Below are 14,799 nucleotides of genomic sequence, written 5' to 3'. Positions count from 1 at the left end.
TCTAGTAGGTGATCCTATATATTTTGGTCAGGTAGATCTAGTAGTAAGTGGTTCTGTGTATCCCAGTCATGGTAGATCTAGTTGCAGGTGGTCTCATGTATCCCGGTCATGATAGATCTAGTAGTAGGTGGTCTCATGTATCACAGTCATGGTAGATCTAGTTGCAGGTGATCTCATTTATCCCGGTCATGGAAAGTCTTGGTAGTAGGTGTCCCATGTATTCCATTCATGGTATATCTAATAGCATGTGCTCTCATGTATCCCGGTCATATTATATCTAGTAGTGGGTGGTCTCATGTATCCCGGTCATATTATATCTAGTAGTGGGTGGTCTCATGTATCCCGGTCATATTATATCTAGTAGTGGGTGGTCTCATGTATCCCGGTCATATTAGATCTAGTAGTGGGTGGTCTCATGTATCCCGGTCATATTATATCTAGTAGTGGGTGGTCTCATGTATCCCGGTCATATTAGATCTAGTAGTGGGTGGTCTCATGTATCCCGGTCATATTATATCTAGTAGTGGGTGGTCTCATGTATCCCGGTCATATTAGATCTAGTAGTGGGTGGTCTCATGTATCCCAGTGATGGTAGATCTAGCATTAGTTAACCACATCCAACAGGACTTTTTCTGTAATGTTGAAGACATTTTGTAGCTTCTTCAGTCCACCAAAGATAGAAAGTGAAACCCCTTTGAAAGCCCTAATGAAGGCAAATGATGTAATTTTAATTACTAAATTTACAGTATATGGCCAAAACCTTCCATATTTTTTGGACAGAATGTGGAAGGGCTCCATTACACAGATTTGTCTTTACTCCGTGGTGATGACCGTTTCGCCAGGCAAGAAGTGAAGGAAAATCTTTAAAAGAGACGTGAACTGCAATATACAACTGACCAAGGTTCTAGCCTTCCATTACATTACTTAAAACAAGCATTTTTCCGTTTCCTTCTTTGTTGCCATTTGAGATTTTCCTTCACTCCCTCCCTAGAGAAACTGTTGTCACTAGGAAATTTAGTGAAGAGAAATCTCTTTAATGGAGTCATGGACAGCAATAAAAACCCAACATTGATTCTAATCTTTCTTCAGTCAATCCAAATCCCATCAATGGCAGTCTAGGTAGTTCTTCATCAGCAGAATTCTTTACAGGAATGGAAAAAAAAGTCCCCCATTCTTTTCTGCTACCCATTCCCATCCCACTGCTGACCTCACACATGGCAGTGTATTTAGAAAATGTCAGCTGTCTAATGACATCATATTTTAGAAATGTTTAAGATTGTTTTGTCCTTGGTAACCAGTCATTTTTTAAAACCAGCTCAGGATCATCCCTCATCTGGCCCTTCCAAAATTCAAAATTATATTTCTGAAGATCAAACTGACAGAATGATGACGTGAGCCTAAATGGTCTTCTATAAAAATGACCAATAGGAAATACTTGGAGTTTTCTAACAATTATATAAAAACGGACCTTCTATCTGAGCATTCTCCGTGTTACATGCAAAGAATTTCAGCTCTTATCAAAAAATACCAAAGTAGAAGCTCTACTAGTCAGTCTGCAACCCAGCATTGTAGACGTGTTTGATTGGCTCACACCCTGTTGGCATCTTTGGCACTGGCACTGTTTAGCACTGGCATACCAGCAATAAAGGGTATTCTTGAAAACCCATGTCCCGGTTACATAAAATCGAGAATATCCGCCCAAGATCGCCATGGCCTGTAGAGTTGACCCAGCTTGTAAAGGCTGACAATTAAATGTTTGGCACATGTTGAAAAATATTTATTGGCAAAATTTCTACCAGTATGGTGATACTGCCAGTCCTCCCTATTAACCATGGCTATGGGACTTAGACAGTTTCCTGGGTTATATTACTCTTGCTCCGAGGAATAACGTCTTTGTGTTTGGTGGGACATGGTGGTACCACTGGTGTCTCTACAGGCAAGCCTTGTTGCTGATAGCCATAATTAACTTTGCCACAAGGAAACTGGCGAAGCCTAAACAAAGGCACTTCCTGAACATTTGAAGTCAATGTGGATGGCTCTAGTAAAACGGAGGAGCCTGGGAGTCTACTGGCCGTTACCCTGGGAGCAGCAGGACAGATCCCCTCGTTAACTGTGTTCTTGTTCTCAGGGACTGGTTGCTCGGCAGGAGAAATGGTTTTGTCCACCGCGTTCCCAGTAAACCAAGAGCCATATGTTGGATTCCAAAGATTTGTAGGTTTGTTTCTGGATCCTCTTGTGTTGTGAAGATCTGTTGATGGGTTAGCTTGAGCGAAGACCAAGTTGCCATGTCCACTTTCCGAGACTGGTCTAGGTTCTCCATGCCCTTTTGGTTCAGCGTGAATTTTGTTGGGGACTTTTCTAACAGGTGGAATGGGAGGTGGAGGATGATGCTTGCATTTGTCTTCTTTCCCAGATTTTTCAGGGGACACCAGGAGTGGTGGGATCACATCTGGGTCTTCTGGTCTAGTGGGAACCTTTTCTTCTTCCTCCACCAAAGGTCCGTATTCCACAGGAAGGGGCGTGTTTATAACATCAGGATCCTGCAGGGAATAAACAGAATTATAGTAAAACTTGATCGTTTTAGGTACAGAGAGCTCATAAAACTGCTTTTGATGTACAGTGGGGATCGAAAGTTTGGGCACCCCAGCTAAAAATTTGTATTAATGTGCATAAAGAAGCCAAGGAAAGATGGAAAAATCTCCAAAAGGCATCAAATTACAGATTAGACATTCTTATAATATGTCAACAAAAGTTAGATTTTATTTCCATCATTTACACTTTCAAAATAACAGAAAACAAAAAAATGGCGTCTGCAAAAGTTTGGGCACCCTGTAGAATTTATAGCATGCACTGCCCCCTTTGCCAAGCTGAGACCTGCCAGTGTCATGGATTGTTCTCAATCATCGTCTGGGAAGACCAGGTGATGTCAATCTCAAAGGTTTTAAATGCCCAGACTCATCTGACCTTGCCCCAACAATCAGCACCATGGGTTCTTCTAAGCAGTTGTCTAGAAAACTGAAAATAGTTGACGCTCACAAAGCTGGAGAAGGCTATAAGAAGATAGCAAAGCGTTTTCAGATGTCAATATCCTCTGTTTGGAATGTAATTAAGAAATGGCAGTCATCAGGAACAGTGGAAGTTAAAGCAAGATCTGGAAGACCAAGAAAAATATTAAACAGAACAGCTCGCAGGATTGTGAGAAAAACAATTCAAAACCCACGTTTGACTGCACGATCCCTCCAGAAAGATCTGGCAGACACTGGAGTTGTGGTCACTATTCCACTATAAAGAGATACTTGTACAAATATGGTCTTCATGGAAGAGTCATCAGAAGAAAACCTCTTCTATGTCCTCACCACAAAAATCATCGTTTGAACTTTGCAAATGAACATATAGACAAGCCTGATGCATTTTGGAAACAAGTTCTGTGGACCGATGAGGTTAAAATTGAACTTTTTGGCCGGAATGAGCAAAGGTACGTTTGGAGAAGAAGGGGCACAGAATTGAATGAAAAGAACCTCTGTCCAACTGTGAAGCATGGGGTTGGATCAATCATGCTTTGGGGTTTTGTTGCAGCCAGTGGCACAGGGAACATCTCACGAGTAGAAGGAAAAATGGATTCAATAAAATTTCAGCAAATTTTGGATGGTAACTTGATGCCATCTGTGAAAAAGCTGAAGTTAAAGAGAGGATGGCTTCTACAAATGGATAATGATCCTAAACACACCTCGAAATCCACGGGGGATTACATCAAGAGGCGTAAACTGAAGGTTTTGCCATGGCCTTCACAATCTCCTGACCTCAACATCATTGAAAATCTATGGATAGACCTTAAAAGAGCCGTGCGTGACAGACAGCCCAGAAATCTCAAAGAACTGGAAGACTTTTGTAAGGAAGAATGGGCAAAGATACCTCAAACAAGAATTGAAAGACTCTTGGCTGGCTACAAAAAGCGTTTACAAGCTGTGATACTTGCCAAAGGGGGCAGTACAAGATATTAACTCTGCAGGGGGCCCAAACTTTTGCAGACGCCATTTTTTTGTTTTCTGTTATTTTGAAAGTGTAAATGATGGAAATCAAATCTAACTTTTGTTGACATATTATAAGAATGTCTAATCTGTAATTTGATGCCTTTTGGAGATTTTTCCATCTTTCCTTGGCTTCTTTATGCACATTAATACACATTTTTAGCTGGGGTGCCCAAACTTTCGATCCCCACTGTAACTGGCCCATATCAACCATCATTTTAGAGAGCCTTCTACAATTCTCAGACATAGCGATGAACGAGTTACCAAAATATCTTGTAGCTTCTCATTCTTTTCCCACAATCCCCTTTCACTAGCATAGCAAGTGTTCTACTTTATCATCTCACTTCAGACTGACTCCCTTGTTCCCCCAAGTAGAATAGGGGGCGCATTAGTCGGCTCTCCAGCTTCAAAGCCCTTTATCGTTGTCTATTGTAACTACGCGTCTGAGGTCAGTTTATTTATCAAAACGTCTGAATGAGGAACTGCATGAAGTAACTCATGAAATAATGAGGCGATGTCAGCGCAGGGTGCACAAAGATGAACTATGGGTCTGGTCATCTCATCAATCACAAATATTTACTAATAATTCCGATTGATTTCCCTGGAAGCGTCCAGCTTCTGCAAATCATAATATTAGTAGAGTAGACAAGCTGTTGGCTGCGCGGTAATCGCACGCTCTCCTTTATGTTGGTATTTAATTTTCTGATAAGCACATTCCATTTTTTAGGCAGCAGATATTTCTTTGTGCTATTGACTGGCCCGGCGTTAAGACTTTTCCTGCAGGGAGTAGGAAAGCGAATGATAAAATGTAACCACTCAGTGACCGGGCCTGGAAGCAGCAAGCTGAAGATTCTTCTTTTTATTGTGTTTTATTACTCATGACAATGACCGAGGAGAGTGCGCTGGGCTGCTATCTATATTGTACCGTTCTGTGAACTGCCCAGCACCTTATAAATTAATTGCAACATTTATTTTATATAAACAGAGCATAGGCTTGTAATAAAGGTGCAAAGCCATTCACAATGCCGCCCCGAACTACATAACTGACCTGATACCCAGATACTACCCTACCCGTGCCCTCCGCTCCTCACAGGACCTCCTACTCTCTAGCTCCCTGGTCTCCTCCTCGAGACCAATTGCAGGACTTCTCCAGGACTTCCCCCATCCTCTGGAACTCCCTACCCCAATCCATCAGACTGTCACCTACCCTCCTCACCTTCAGGCGCACCCTGAAAACCCTCCTCTTCAGGGAAGCCTACCCCAACCTCACCTAACACCCGACCTCACCTAACAACTAACCTCCTCCACTCCTCCCACCACTCCATCCCCCACAGCCATCTCCTCCTGTACCACCTTCCCCTCCCTCCTAGATTGTAAGCTCGAAAGAGCAGGGCCCTCGAACCCCTCGTGTATTGTTAATGTCTTGTCTCATGTTCTGTCCCCCCTATTGTACAGCGCTGAGCATACCCTTTGGCGCTATATAAATACTGTATAATAATAATATTTGGGAAGTGGGGGACCATGGAGGCAGAAGGAGGTATCTAAGTCCTGGCTTTAGTTCCTCTCAACACTGCATGAAATTAGTATGTTCTGCTAGTTGATTTTGGGTTTCCTCCTGGTGCTCTTATTTCCTTCCACCGCCTAAAACTGGTGCCTAGTGTGTGCAGCTTGACACATGAACCTCTACCTGTGAACACTCCAACAGAATCCTAAATGACCTCCATGTCACTTCCTTCCTAATGATGTTACTGTTCCAGAAGACTCTTAAAACACCTCCATGTCCCTTCTGTCCTGGTGATGCTACTCTGCTCTTGTAGACTTCTTAATGACCTCAGTGGCACATCTCTCCTCGTGATGTTACTGCTTTAGTAGACTCCTAAATCAGGGGCTGTCCAACCTTTTGGCCTTGCGGAGCCACATTGGAAGAAGAGGAACTGTCTTGGGCAACACCAATAAACATAGCTGATGAGCAGAAAAACGTTGGGCGGATCACATGTTAATGACCACTGATGAAGATAATGTATCTGAGTACTAAAATTACATTTTTTTTGTATTTTTTTTAAATTATCTCCTAGATTGTAAGCTCCAAGGATCAGGGCCCTCCTTTCTCTCTTGTATTGAACTGTATTGTTGCTGTATTGTCTCCTGCTCTATTGTAAAGTGCTGAGCAAACTGTTGGCGCTATAAATCCTGTATAATAATATAATAATTATAAAAATAAAAGAGGGCAACATAAATCAAGTGCAATACCGGACACGCTTTGATAAACTAACAAATCACTATCTGGTTGGATGGATGGAATAGCAATTCTGAATAAATTCTCAAGGTGCTTATCAGATCTTTTGGTTCTAATTTTGCCCTTCGTGTGCTTCATCCTTGGAAATAGTTGCTTACAAATTTAGGAGTTGCCAAACACCGAAATCATGAATAGGGTGCGATTGTGAAGAGTGGGAAATTTTTCTTTGGGAAGATAAAACTCCAGTAAAGAGACGCTGTCAAAATTTTGTTTGGCCGCATGTGTTCACGAAGTGTAAATGTGTTTTTACAAAACATTCCCCACAAAAAAATATCAAAATTTTTAGATATTTTTTGTTGGGCGGCATTCATAGCCATCTTGGGATGAAGGTTGGGCATCCCTCATATAGAGAAATCAGCACCTCCTTCCTCCTGCTGGTGACCCCTCTACTGATATAGAGATCTATAGAGCAGAATCGGGACCTCCTTCCTCCTGCCGGTGACCCCTCTAGTGATACAAATATCTATAGAGGAATCAGGACCTCCTTCTTCCTGCTGGTGACCCCTCTACTGATATAAAGATCTACATAGAGGAATCAGGACCTCCTTCCTCCTGCCAGTGACCTCTATAGTGAGATAAAGATCTATATAGAGGAATCGGGACCCCCTTCCTCCTGTTGGTAACCCCTCTAGTGATATAAAGATCTATATAGAGGAACCAGGACCTCCTTCCTCTTGCTGGTGACCCCCTCTAGTGATATGAAGATCTATATATAGGAATCAGGACCTCCTTCCCCCTGCTGGAGATCCCTGTAGTGATATAAAGATCTATATAGAGGAATCGGGACCCCCTTCCTCCTGTTGGTAACCCCTCTAGTGATATAAAGATCTATATAGAGGAACCAGGACCTCCTTCCTCTTGCTGGTGACCCCCTCTAGTGATATGAAGATCTATATATAGGAATCAGGACCTCCTTCCCCCTGCTGGAGATCCCTGTAGTGATATAAAGATCTATATAGAGGAATCGGGACCTCCTTCCTCCTGCTGGTGACCAATCTAATGATATAAAGATCTATATAGAGGAATCAGGACCTCCTTCCTCCAGCTGGGGATCCCTCTAGGGATATAAAGATATTTGTAGAGAAATCAGGACCTCCTTTCTCTAGATGGGGATCCCTCTAGTTATACATCAACATTTTTAAGTAAGTTTATGATTTTGTGTTGGGCCGCATTCATAGCCGTCTTGGGCCACAGGTTGGACACCCCTGGCTTACATTATCTTCTTGTCACATACCTCCTAGTGATGTTACTGCTCCAGTATACTTCTTAATGACCTCTATGTAATATTCTCCCTACTGATGCTACTGCTCGAGAAGACTAAAGAACTCCATGTCACTTCCCTCCTATTGATATTACTGCTCCTGTAGACTTCTAAATTGCCTCTATGTCATATTCCTTCTAGTGATGTTATAGCTCTAGTAGACCCTTAAATGACCTCAATGTCCTTTTCCCCCTAGTTTTGGCACTACTGCAGTGGAGTCCTACATGACCTCAGTCCCACATCCCTCCTCATTACTCTACTGATCCAGTGGACTCCAAAATGACCTCCATCTTCTCACCTAGTGATGTTACTCTTTCAGAAGATTTGTAAATGTAAAACCTCCATGTGACACCTCACGTCTCTCCTATGCTGCCCAATCAAATCGAGGACCTCTATTATGCTGGAGATATCCTGCCTACGTCACCTTGCATCCATAAGGGGGATTAGATAAATATATATTTAGATGGACATTTTTTTGATAAGGAAAATAAATGTACTTCATTCCCGACAAAAGGACAAAAGTATTGGGTCAACCCTTCAAATCATGTGATTCAGGTGTTCCAATCCCCTCCATGGACACAGGTGTATACAATCAAGCCCCTAGGCATGCAGACTGCTTCTACAAACATTGGTGAAAGAATGGGTCGCTCTCAGGAGCTCCGTGACTCCAAGCGTGGTCCCGTGATAGGTGGCCACCTGGGCAATAAGTCCATCCGTGACATTTCCTGGCTACTAAATATTCCACGCTCAACTGTTAGTGGGATTATAACAAAGTGGAAGCAACTGGGAACAACAGCCACTCAGCCACCAAGTGGTAGGCCACGTCACATGACAGGGCGGGGTCAGCGCATGCTGAAGCGCACAGTGCGCAGACGTCGCCAACTGTCTGCAGAGTCAATAGCTAAAGACCTCCAAACTTGGTGTAGCCTTCAGATGAGCCCAACAACAGTGCGTAGAGAGCTTCATGGAATGGGTTTCCATGGCCGAGCAGCTGCATCCAAGCCTTCCATCACCAAGTGCAATGCAAAGCGTCGGATGCCGTGGTGTAAAGCATGCCACCACTGGACTCTAGAGCAGTGGAGACGTGTTCTCTGGAGTGACCAATCAGGCTTCTCTGTCTGGCAATCTGATGGACGTGTCTAGGTTTGGCGGTTGCCAGGAGAACGGTACTTGCCTCACTGCATTGTGTCAAGTGTAAAGTTTGGTGGAGGGGGGATTATGGTGTGGGGTTACTTTTCAGGGGTTGGGCTTGGCCCCCTAGTTCCAGTGAAGGGAACTTTTAAAGCGACATTTTGGACAATTTAATTCTCCCAACTTTGTGGGAGGAGTTTGGGGATGGCCCCTTCCTGTTCCAACATGACTGCGCACCAGGGCACAAAGCAAGGTCCATAAAGACATGGAGGAGCCAGTTTGGGGTGGAGGAACTTGACTGTCCTGCACAGAGTCCTGACCTCAACCCCATAGAACACCTTTGGGATGAATTAGAGCGGAGACTGCGAGCCAGGCCTCCTCCCCCGACATCAGTGCCTGACCTGACAAATGTGCTTCTGGAAGAATGGTCCAACCTTCCCATAGACACCCTCCTAAACCTTGTGGACGGCCTTCCCAGAAGAGTTGAAGCTGTTATAGCTGCAAAGGGCGGGGCCAACTCAATATTGAACCCTACGGACTAAGACTGGGGGGCCATTAAAGGTCATGTGCGGGGGAAAGGGCGGGGCCAACTCAATATTGAACCCTACGGACTAAGACTGGGGGGCCATTAAAGGTCATGTGCGGGGGAAAGGGCGGGGCCAACTCAATATTGAACCCTACGGGCTAAGACTGGGGGGCCATTAAAGGTCATGTGTGTGGAAAGGGCGGGGCCAACTCAATATTGAACCCTACGGGCTAAGACTGGGGGGCCATTAAAGGTCATGTGCGTGGAAAGGCAGATATCCCAACACTTTTGACAATATAGAGTATAACCCAGGTCTGCTCTGAGGAGCTCTGTTCCCCTGAGGATCTCCCTGTCCAATGTCCCAACCAGCATGTCTGTCTTATCTTTTTTTCTGTAATTTTTGTGGGTCACCATAAGGAACAATTGGTGGAGAATGGCTGAAGCTGGCCATAAGCTAGTAGAACTGGTTGGTGAGTCATGAAATACTAAAGCTGCTATGCCAGCATGACAACCAGGCAACTAGCATTTTCAGAAAGAGAGCCTTCATTTTTGTTCTCAATACATGCTCCCATCCAGGGCCAGATCTAGGTTATCTGATCTGGGGGTGCAGTATAAAAAGTCAGGGGGCATATGAACATTGCGTGTGAGTCGTTGACAGTCTGTCACACAGTGTCATGACCAGGGAAACACTAGTATGTATTTGGATATCATTAGATTTGGGTGATTAAACAGAGCCTGTGACCCCTTATATCAGATATCCCTATCACAGTCCCCCCCTTTACAACATGAGTACTGATCAAAGTCCTCATTTTACCTCAGGTTCCCATCACAGTGCCCCCTTGCATCAGGGTCCCCATCAGATTACCACTTTATATCAGATGTCCCCATCAGAGTGCCCCCTTACATCAACTGCCCTCATTAGAGTGCCCCCTCATGAACCTGCCCCATCAGAGCACACCCTTACATCAACCTGCCCCATCAGAGTGCCCCCTCACATCAACCGTCTCCATCAGAGTGCCCCCTCACATCAACCGTCCCCATCAGAGTGCCCCCTTACATCAACCGTCCCCATCAGAGTGCCCCCTCACATCAACCGTCCCCATCAGAGTGCCCCCTTACATCAACCGTCCCCATCAGAGTGCCCCCTCACATCAACCGTCCCCATCAGAGTGCCCCCTTACATCAACCGTCCCCATCAGAGTGCCCCCTTACATCAACCGTCCCCATCAGAGTGCCCCCTCACATCAACCGTCTCCATCAGAGTGCCCCCTCACATCAACCGTCCCCATCAGAGTGCCCCCTCACATCAACCGTCTCCATCAGAGTGCCCCCTTACATCAACCGTCTCCATCAGAGTGCCCCCTTACATCAACCGTCTCCATCAGAGTGCCCCCTTACATCAACCATCCCCATCAGAGTGCCCCCTTACATCAACTGTCCCCATCAGAGTGCCCCCCTTAAATATGATGTTATCCCAGTCAGAGTGCCCCCTTACATCAACTGTCCTTATCAGAGTGCCCCCTTATATCAACCGTCCCTATCAGAGTGCCCCCTCACATCAACCGTCTCCATCAGAGTGCCCCCTCACATCAACCGTCTCCATCAGAGTGCTTCCTTACATCAACCTGCCCCATCAGAGTGCCCCCTCAAATCAACCGTCCCCATCAGAGTGCCCCCTCACATCAATCGTCCCTATCAGAGCACCCCCTTAAATATGATGTTATCTCAGTCAGAGTGCCCCCTTACATCATGTGTCTGAATAAGGGTGACCCCTTACATCTGATGTCCCAATAACAGTGCCCCTTACATGGATTTGCCCCATCAGAGTGTCCCTTACATCAAGAATTTCCATCAGACTGGCTCACGGCAGGGCCAGATCTAGCCTGTCTGATGTGGAGGTGCAATAAAAATGTCAGGGGGGCAGAGGATGGAAGGTCAGCAGGGCGATGTACAGGGGATCAGCAGGGCAGAGGATAGGACTGCATAAAAGGATAGAGGACAGGGGTCACCGCTGGAAGGATAGAGGACAGGGGTCATGGCTGGCAGGATAGAGGACAGGGGTCACCGCTGGAAGGATAGAGGACAGGGGTCACCGCTGGAAGGATAGAGGACAGGGGTCACCGCTGGAAGGATAGAGGACAGGAGTCATGGCTGGCAGGATAGAGGACAGGGGTCACTACTGGCAAGGCAGGGGTCACTGCTGGAAGGATACAGGACAGGGGTCATGGCTGGCAGGAGAGAGGACAGGGGTCACTACTGGCAAGGCAGGGGTCCTTGCTGGAAGGATACAGGACAGGGGTCACTGCTGGAAGGAGAGCGCACAAAGGTCACCGCTGGAAACAGAGAGGACAGGGGTTACTGCTGGAAGGAGAGAGCACAAGGGTCACCGCTGGAAGGAGAGAAGATAAGGGTCACCGCTGGAAGGAGAGAGGACACAGGGGTCACCGCTGGAAGGATACAGGACAGGCATCACCGCTGGAAGGAGAGCGCACAAGGATCACCGCTGGAAAGAGAGAGGACACAGGGGTCACCGCTGGAAGGAGAGAAGATAAGGGTCACCGCTGGAGGGAGAGAGGACAGGGGTCACCGCTGGAAGGAGAGAAGATAAGGGTCACCGCTGGAGGGAGAGAGGACAAGGGTCACCGCTGGAGGGAGAGAGGACAGGGATCACCGCTGGAAGGAGAGAGGACAGGGGTCACCGCTGGAAGGAGAGAGGACAGGGGTCACCGCTGGAAGGAGAGAGGACAGGGGTCACCGCAGGAAATAGAGAGCACAGGGGTCACCACTGAAAGGAGAGAGCACAGGCTTGACTGCTGGAAGGATGGAAGGAGAGAGCACAAGGGTCATCGCTGGAAGCAGAGAGCACAGGGGTCACCGCTGGAAGGAGATTGCACAGGGGTCACCGCTGGAAGGAGATTGCACAGGGGTCACCGCTGGAAGGAGATTGCACAGGGGTCACCGCTGGAAGGAGAGAGAGCACAGGGGTCACCGCTGGAAGGAGAGAGAGCACAGGGGTCACCGCTGGAAGGAGAGAGAGCACAGGGGTCACCGCTGGAAGGAGAGAACACAGGGGTCACCGCTGGAAGGAGAGAACACAGGGGTCACCGCTGGAAGGAGAGAACACAGGGGTCACCGCTGGAAGGAGAGAACACAGGGGTCACCGCTGGAAGGAGAGAACACAGGGGTCACCGCTGGAAGGAGAGAACACAGGGGTCACCGCTGGAAGGAGAGAACACAGGGGTCACCGCTGGAAGGAGAGAACACAGGGGTCACCACTGGAAGGAGAGAACACAGAGGTCACCACTGGAAGGAGAGAACACAGGGGTCACCACTGGAAGGAGAGAACACAGGGGTCACCGCTGGAAGGGCACTCAGCATAGCTCCCTTGTACATGCACAGTCTGAGCGCAGGCAGTGAGATCTCCTCGCCTCTTCTCCACACACAGAGCTGAAATCCCATTCTCCTGCACTCCACTACGATCTGCACACTGTGTAGCTGGTTACTACAGCTGCGCTGCCATTCTGACCAGGGATCTTCACAGGTCAGAAGTGCAACATAGTAACCAGCTACACAGTGTGCAGATCGTAGTGAAGTGCAGGAGAATGGGATTTCAGCTCTGTGTGTGGAGAAGAGGCGAGGAGATCTCACTGCCTGCGCTCAGACTGTGCATGTACAATGCAGGGATGGGGGGACGGCCCGCACAGTATCAGGTGTGGAGGGGGGTTGTGACTCATGAGTGGGAAGCTTTGGGGGGCCGCAACTGCAGTCTAGGGGGGTGTAGCCCACCCCAGTACCCCCCTAGATCCGGCCAAGCTCTGTAACCAGCATATAGAAACCTATAGGAGGGGGATGGAGGCATCACTACAAATGAGAGCGTCTTCTCGTGGCGCTGTTGGGAGCGCGGAGCGATTTATGGGCAAGCTGGGAAATTTGCCATTATCCAGCTCAGTGTTGTAACAATTGTTCTCAAAGGCCAACGAGGCGATCGTTCCTAATGCTTCGGTGTGAGCGATCTCCCCGGCGCAGGAGAACAATCCCATCACTTACAGAGCCTGCGCCCGGCCTTGACTTTTATTGTGCTCAGAATGCTGCGTCAGGCTCCTCGCCGTCTTATCTCGCCTTCTGATTTTATTTCTTTGTCTCCCGACTCTTTTGTGTTGTCGGTCCGCGGTGCGATGGATAATTAAACAATGGATTATCCCGCCGGAGGTTAATGAAATGCCGCCATTAATTGATTTATAATTGTCTGTTCGGGACGCGCGTCTGTTGGCCGCCGGCCCGGGGCTGCGATAATCCGGCGCGTCTCTCTGATAGAATGCGGAATGTTTCTGATCGGGGTCACGGGGGGCACAGAGCTGAGTTACACCAACTTCTCTCGGAGTTTAGCAGCTTTTTCTGAAGATTCGGCCTATTGATCAATACGATGGAAAGATTAAACGTGGCGATTATGCCGAGCGGGGGATGTGCAGGTCTGACCTACATACAGTATACGGGAGACGGGATACGGGAGACGGGATACAGGAGACGGGATACAGGAGACGGGATACAGGAGACGGGATACAGGAGACGGGATACAGGAGACGGGAGACGGGATACGGGAGACGGGAGACAGGAGACGGGAGATGGGATATGGAAGACGGGATATGGGATACGGGAGATGAGATACGGGAGACGAGATACGGGAGACGAGATACGGGAGACGGGATACGGGAGACGGGATACGGGAGACGGGATACGGGAGGCGGGATACAGGAGACGGGAGATGGGATATGGAAGACGGGAGATGGGATACGGGAGACGGGATACGGGATACGGTAGACAGGATATGGGAGACGGGATATGGGAGACGGGATATGGGAGATGGGAGACGGGATACGGGTGATGGGAGGTGGGATACGGGAGATGGGAGACGGGATATGGGATACAGGAGAGGGGAGATGGGAGACGGGATACGGTAGATGGGATGCGGGATACGGGAGACGGGAGGTGGGATACGGGATATGGGAGAGGGGATATGGGAGACGGGAGATGGGAGACGGGAGATGGGAGACGGGATACAGGAGACGGGATATGGGATACGGGAGACGGGATACGGGAAATGGGAGAGGGGATATGGGAGACGGGATACGGGAGACGGGGGACGGGATACGGGAGATGGGATACGGGAGATGGGAGACAGGATACGGAGGACGGGATACGGGATATGGGAGAGGGGATATGGGAGGCGGGATACGGGAGATGGGAGACGTAATACGGGAGATGGGAGACAGGATACGAAGGACGGGATACAGGAGATGGGATACGGGAGACGGGATACTAGAGATGGGAGATGGGATACGGGAGACGGGATACGGGAGACGGGGCTATTAGGCCACAAATGGTACAATGAAGCTTTCAGTAACTTTACAAATCTGCAGGAATACATTGCTAACATCATAGAACAATCTACAGCAACGAGTCACAGTGTACAGAAACGGGTCACAGTGTACAGAAACGGGTCACAGTGTACAGCAACGGGTCACAGTGTACAGCAACGGGTCACAGTGTACAGCAACGG

At 47.8% G+C, this 14,799-nt stretch overlaps 1 protein-coding gene across 1 annotated transcript in view; it reads right to left on the bottom strand.

Moving 5' to 3' along the window:
* Positions 1-707: 707 nt before the first annotated feature.
* LOC149435579 (ALK tyrosine kinase receptor-like) overlaps positions 708-14,799 on the bottom strand; it is a 264,409-nt gene continuing 250,317 nt past the window's right edge. Inside the window, 1 exon segment of the mRNA XM_089662515.1 lies at positions 708-2,540. Within this exon segment, the coding sequence (XP_089518641.1) occupies positions 1,845-2,540 (696 nt within the window). The 3' untranslated portion in view covers positions 708-1,844.

This window comes from Staurois parvus, unplaced genomic scaffold (assembly GCF_062004578.1).
Source record: "Staurois parvus isolate SC_StPar_1 unplaced genomic scaffold, SC_StPar_1.0 ptg001487l, whole genome shotgun sequence".
In the NCBI taxonomy this organism is placed as follows: domain Eukaryota; kingdom Metazoa; phylum Chordata; class Amphibia; order Anura; family Ranidae; genus Staurois; species Staurois parvus.
This window is presented reverse-complemented; position numbering and strand designations above follow the sequence as displayed.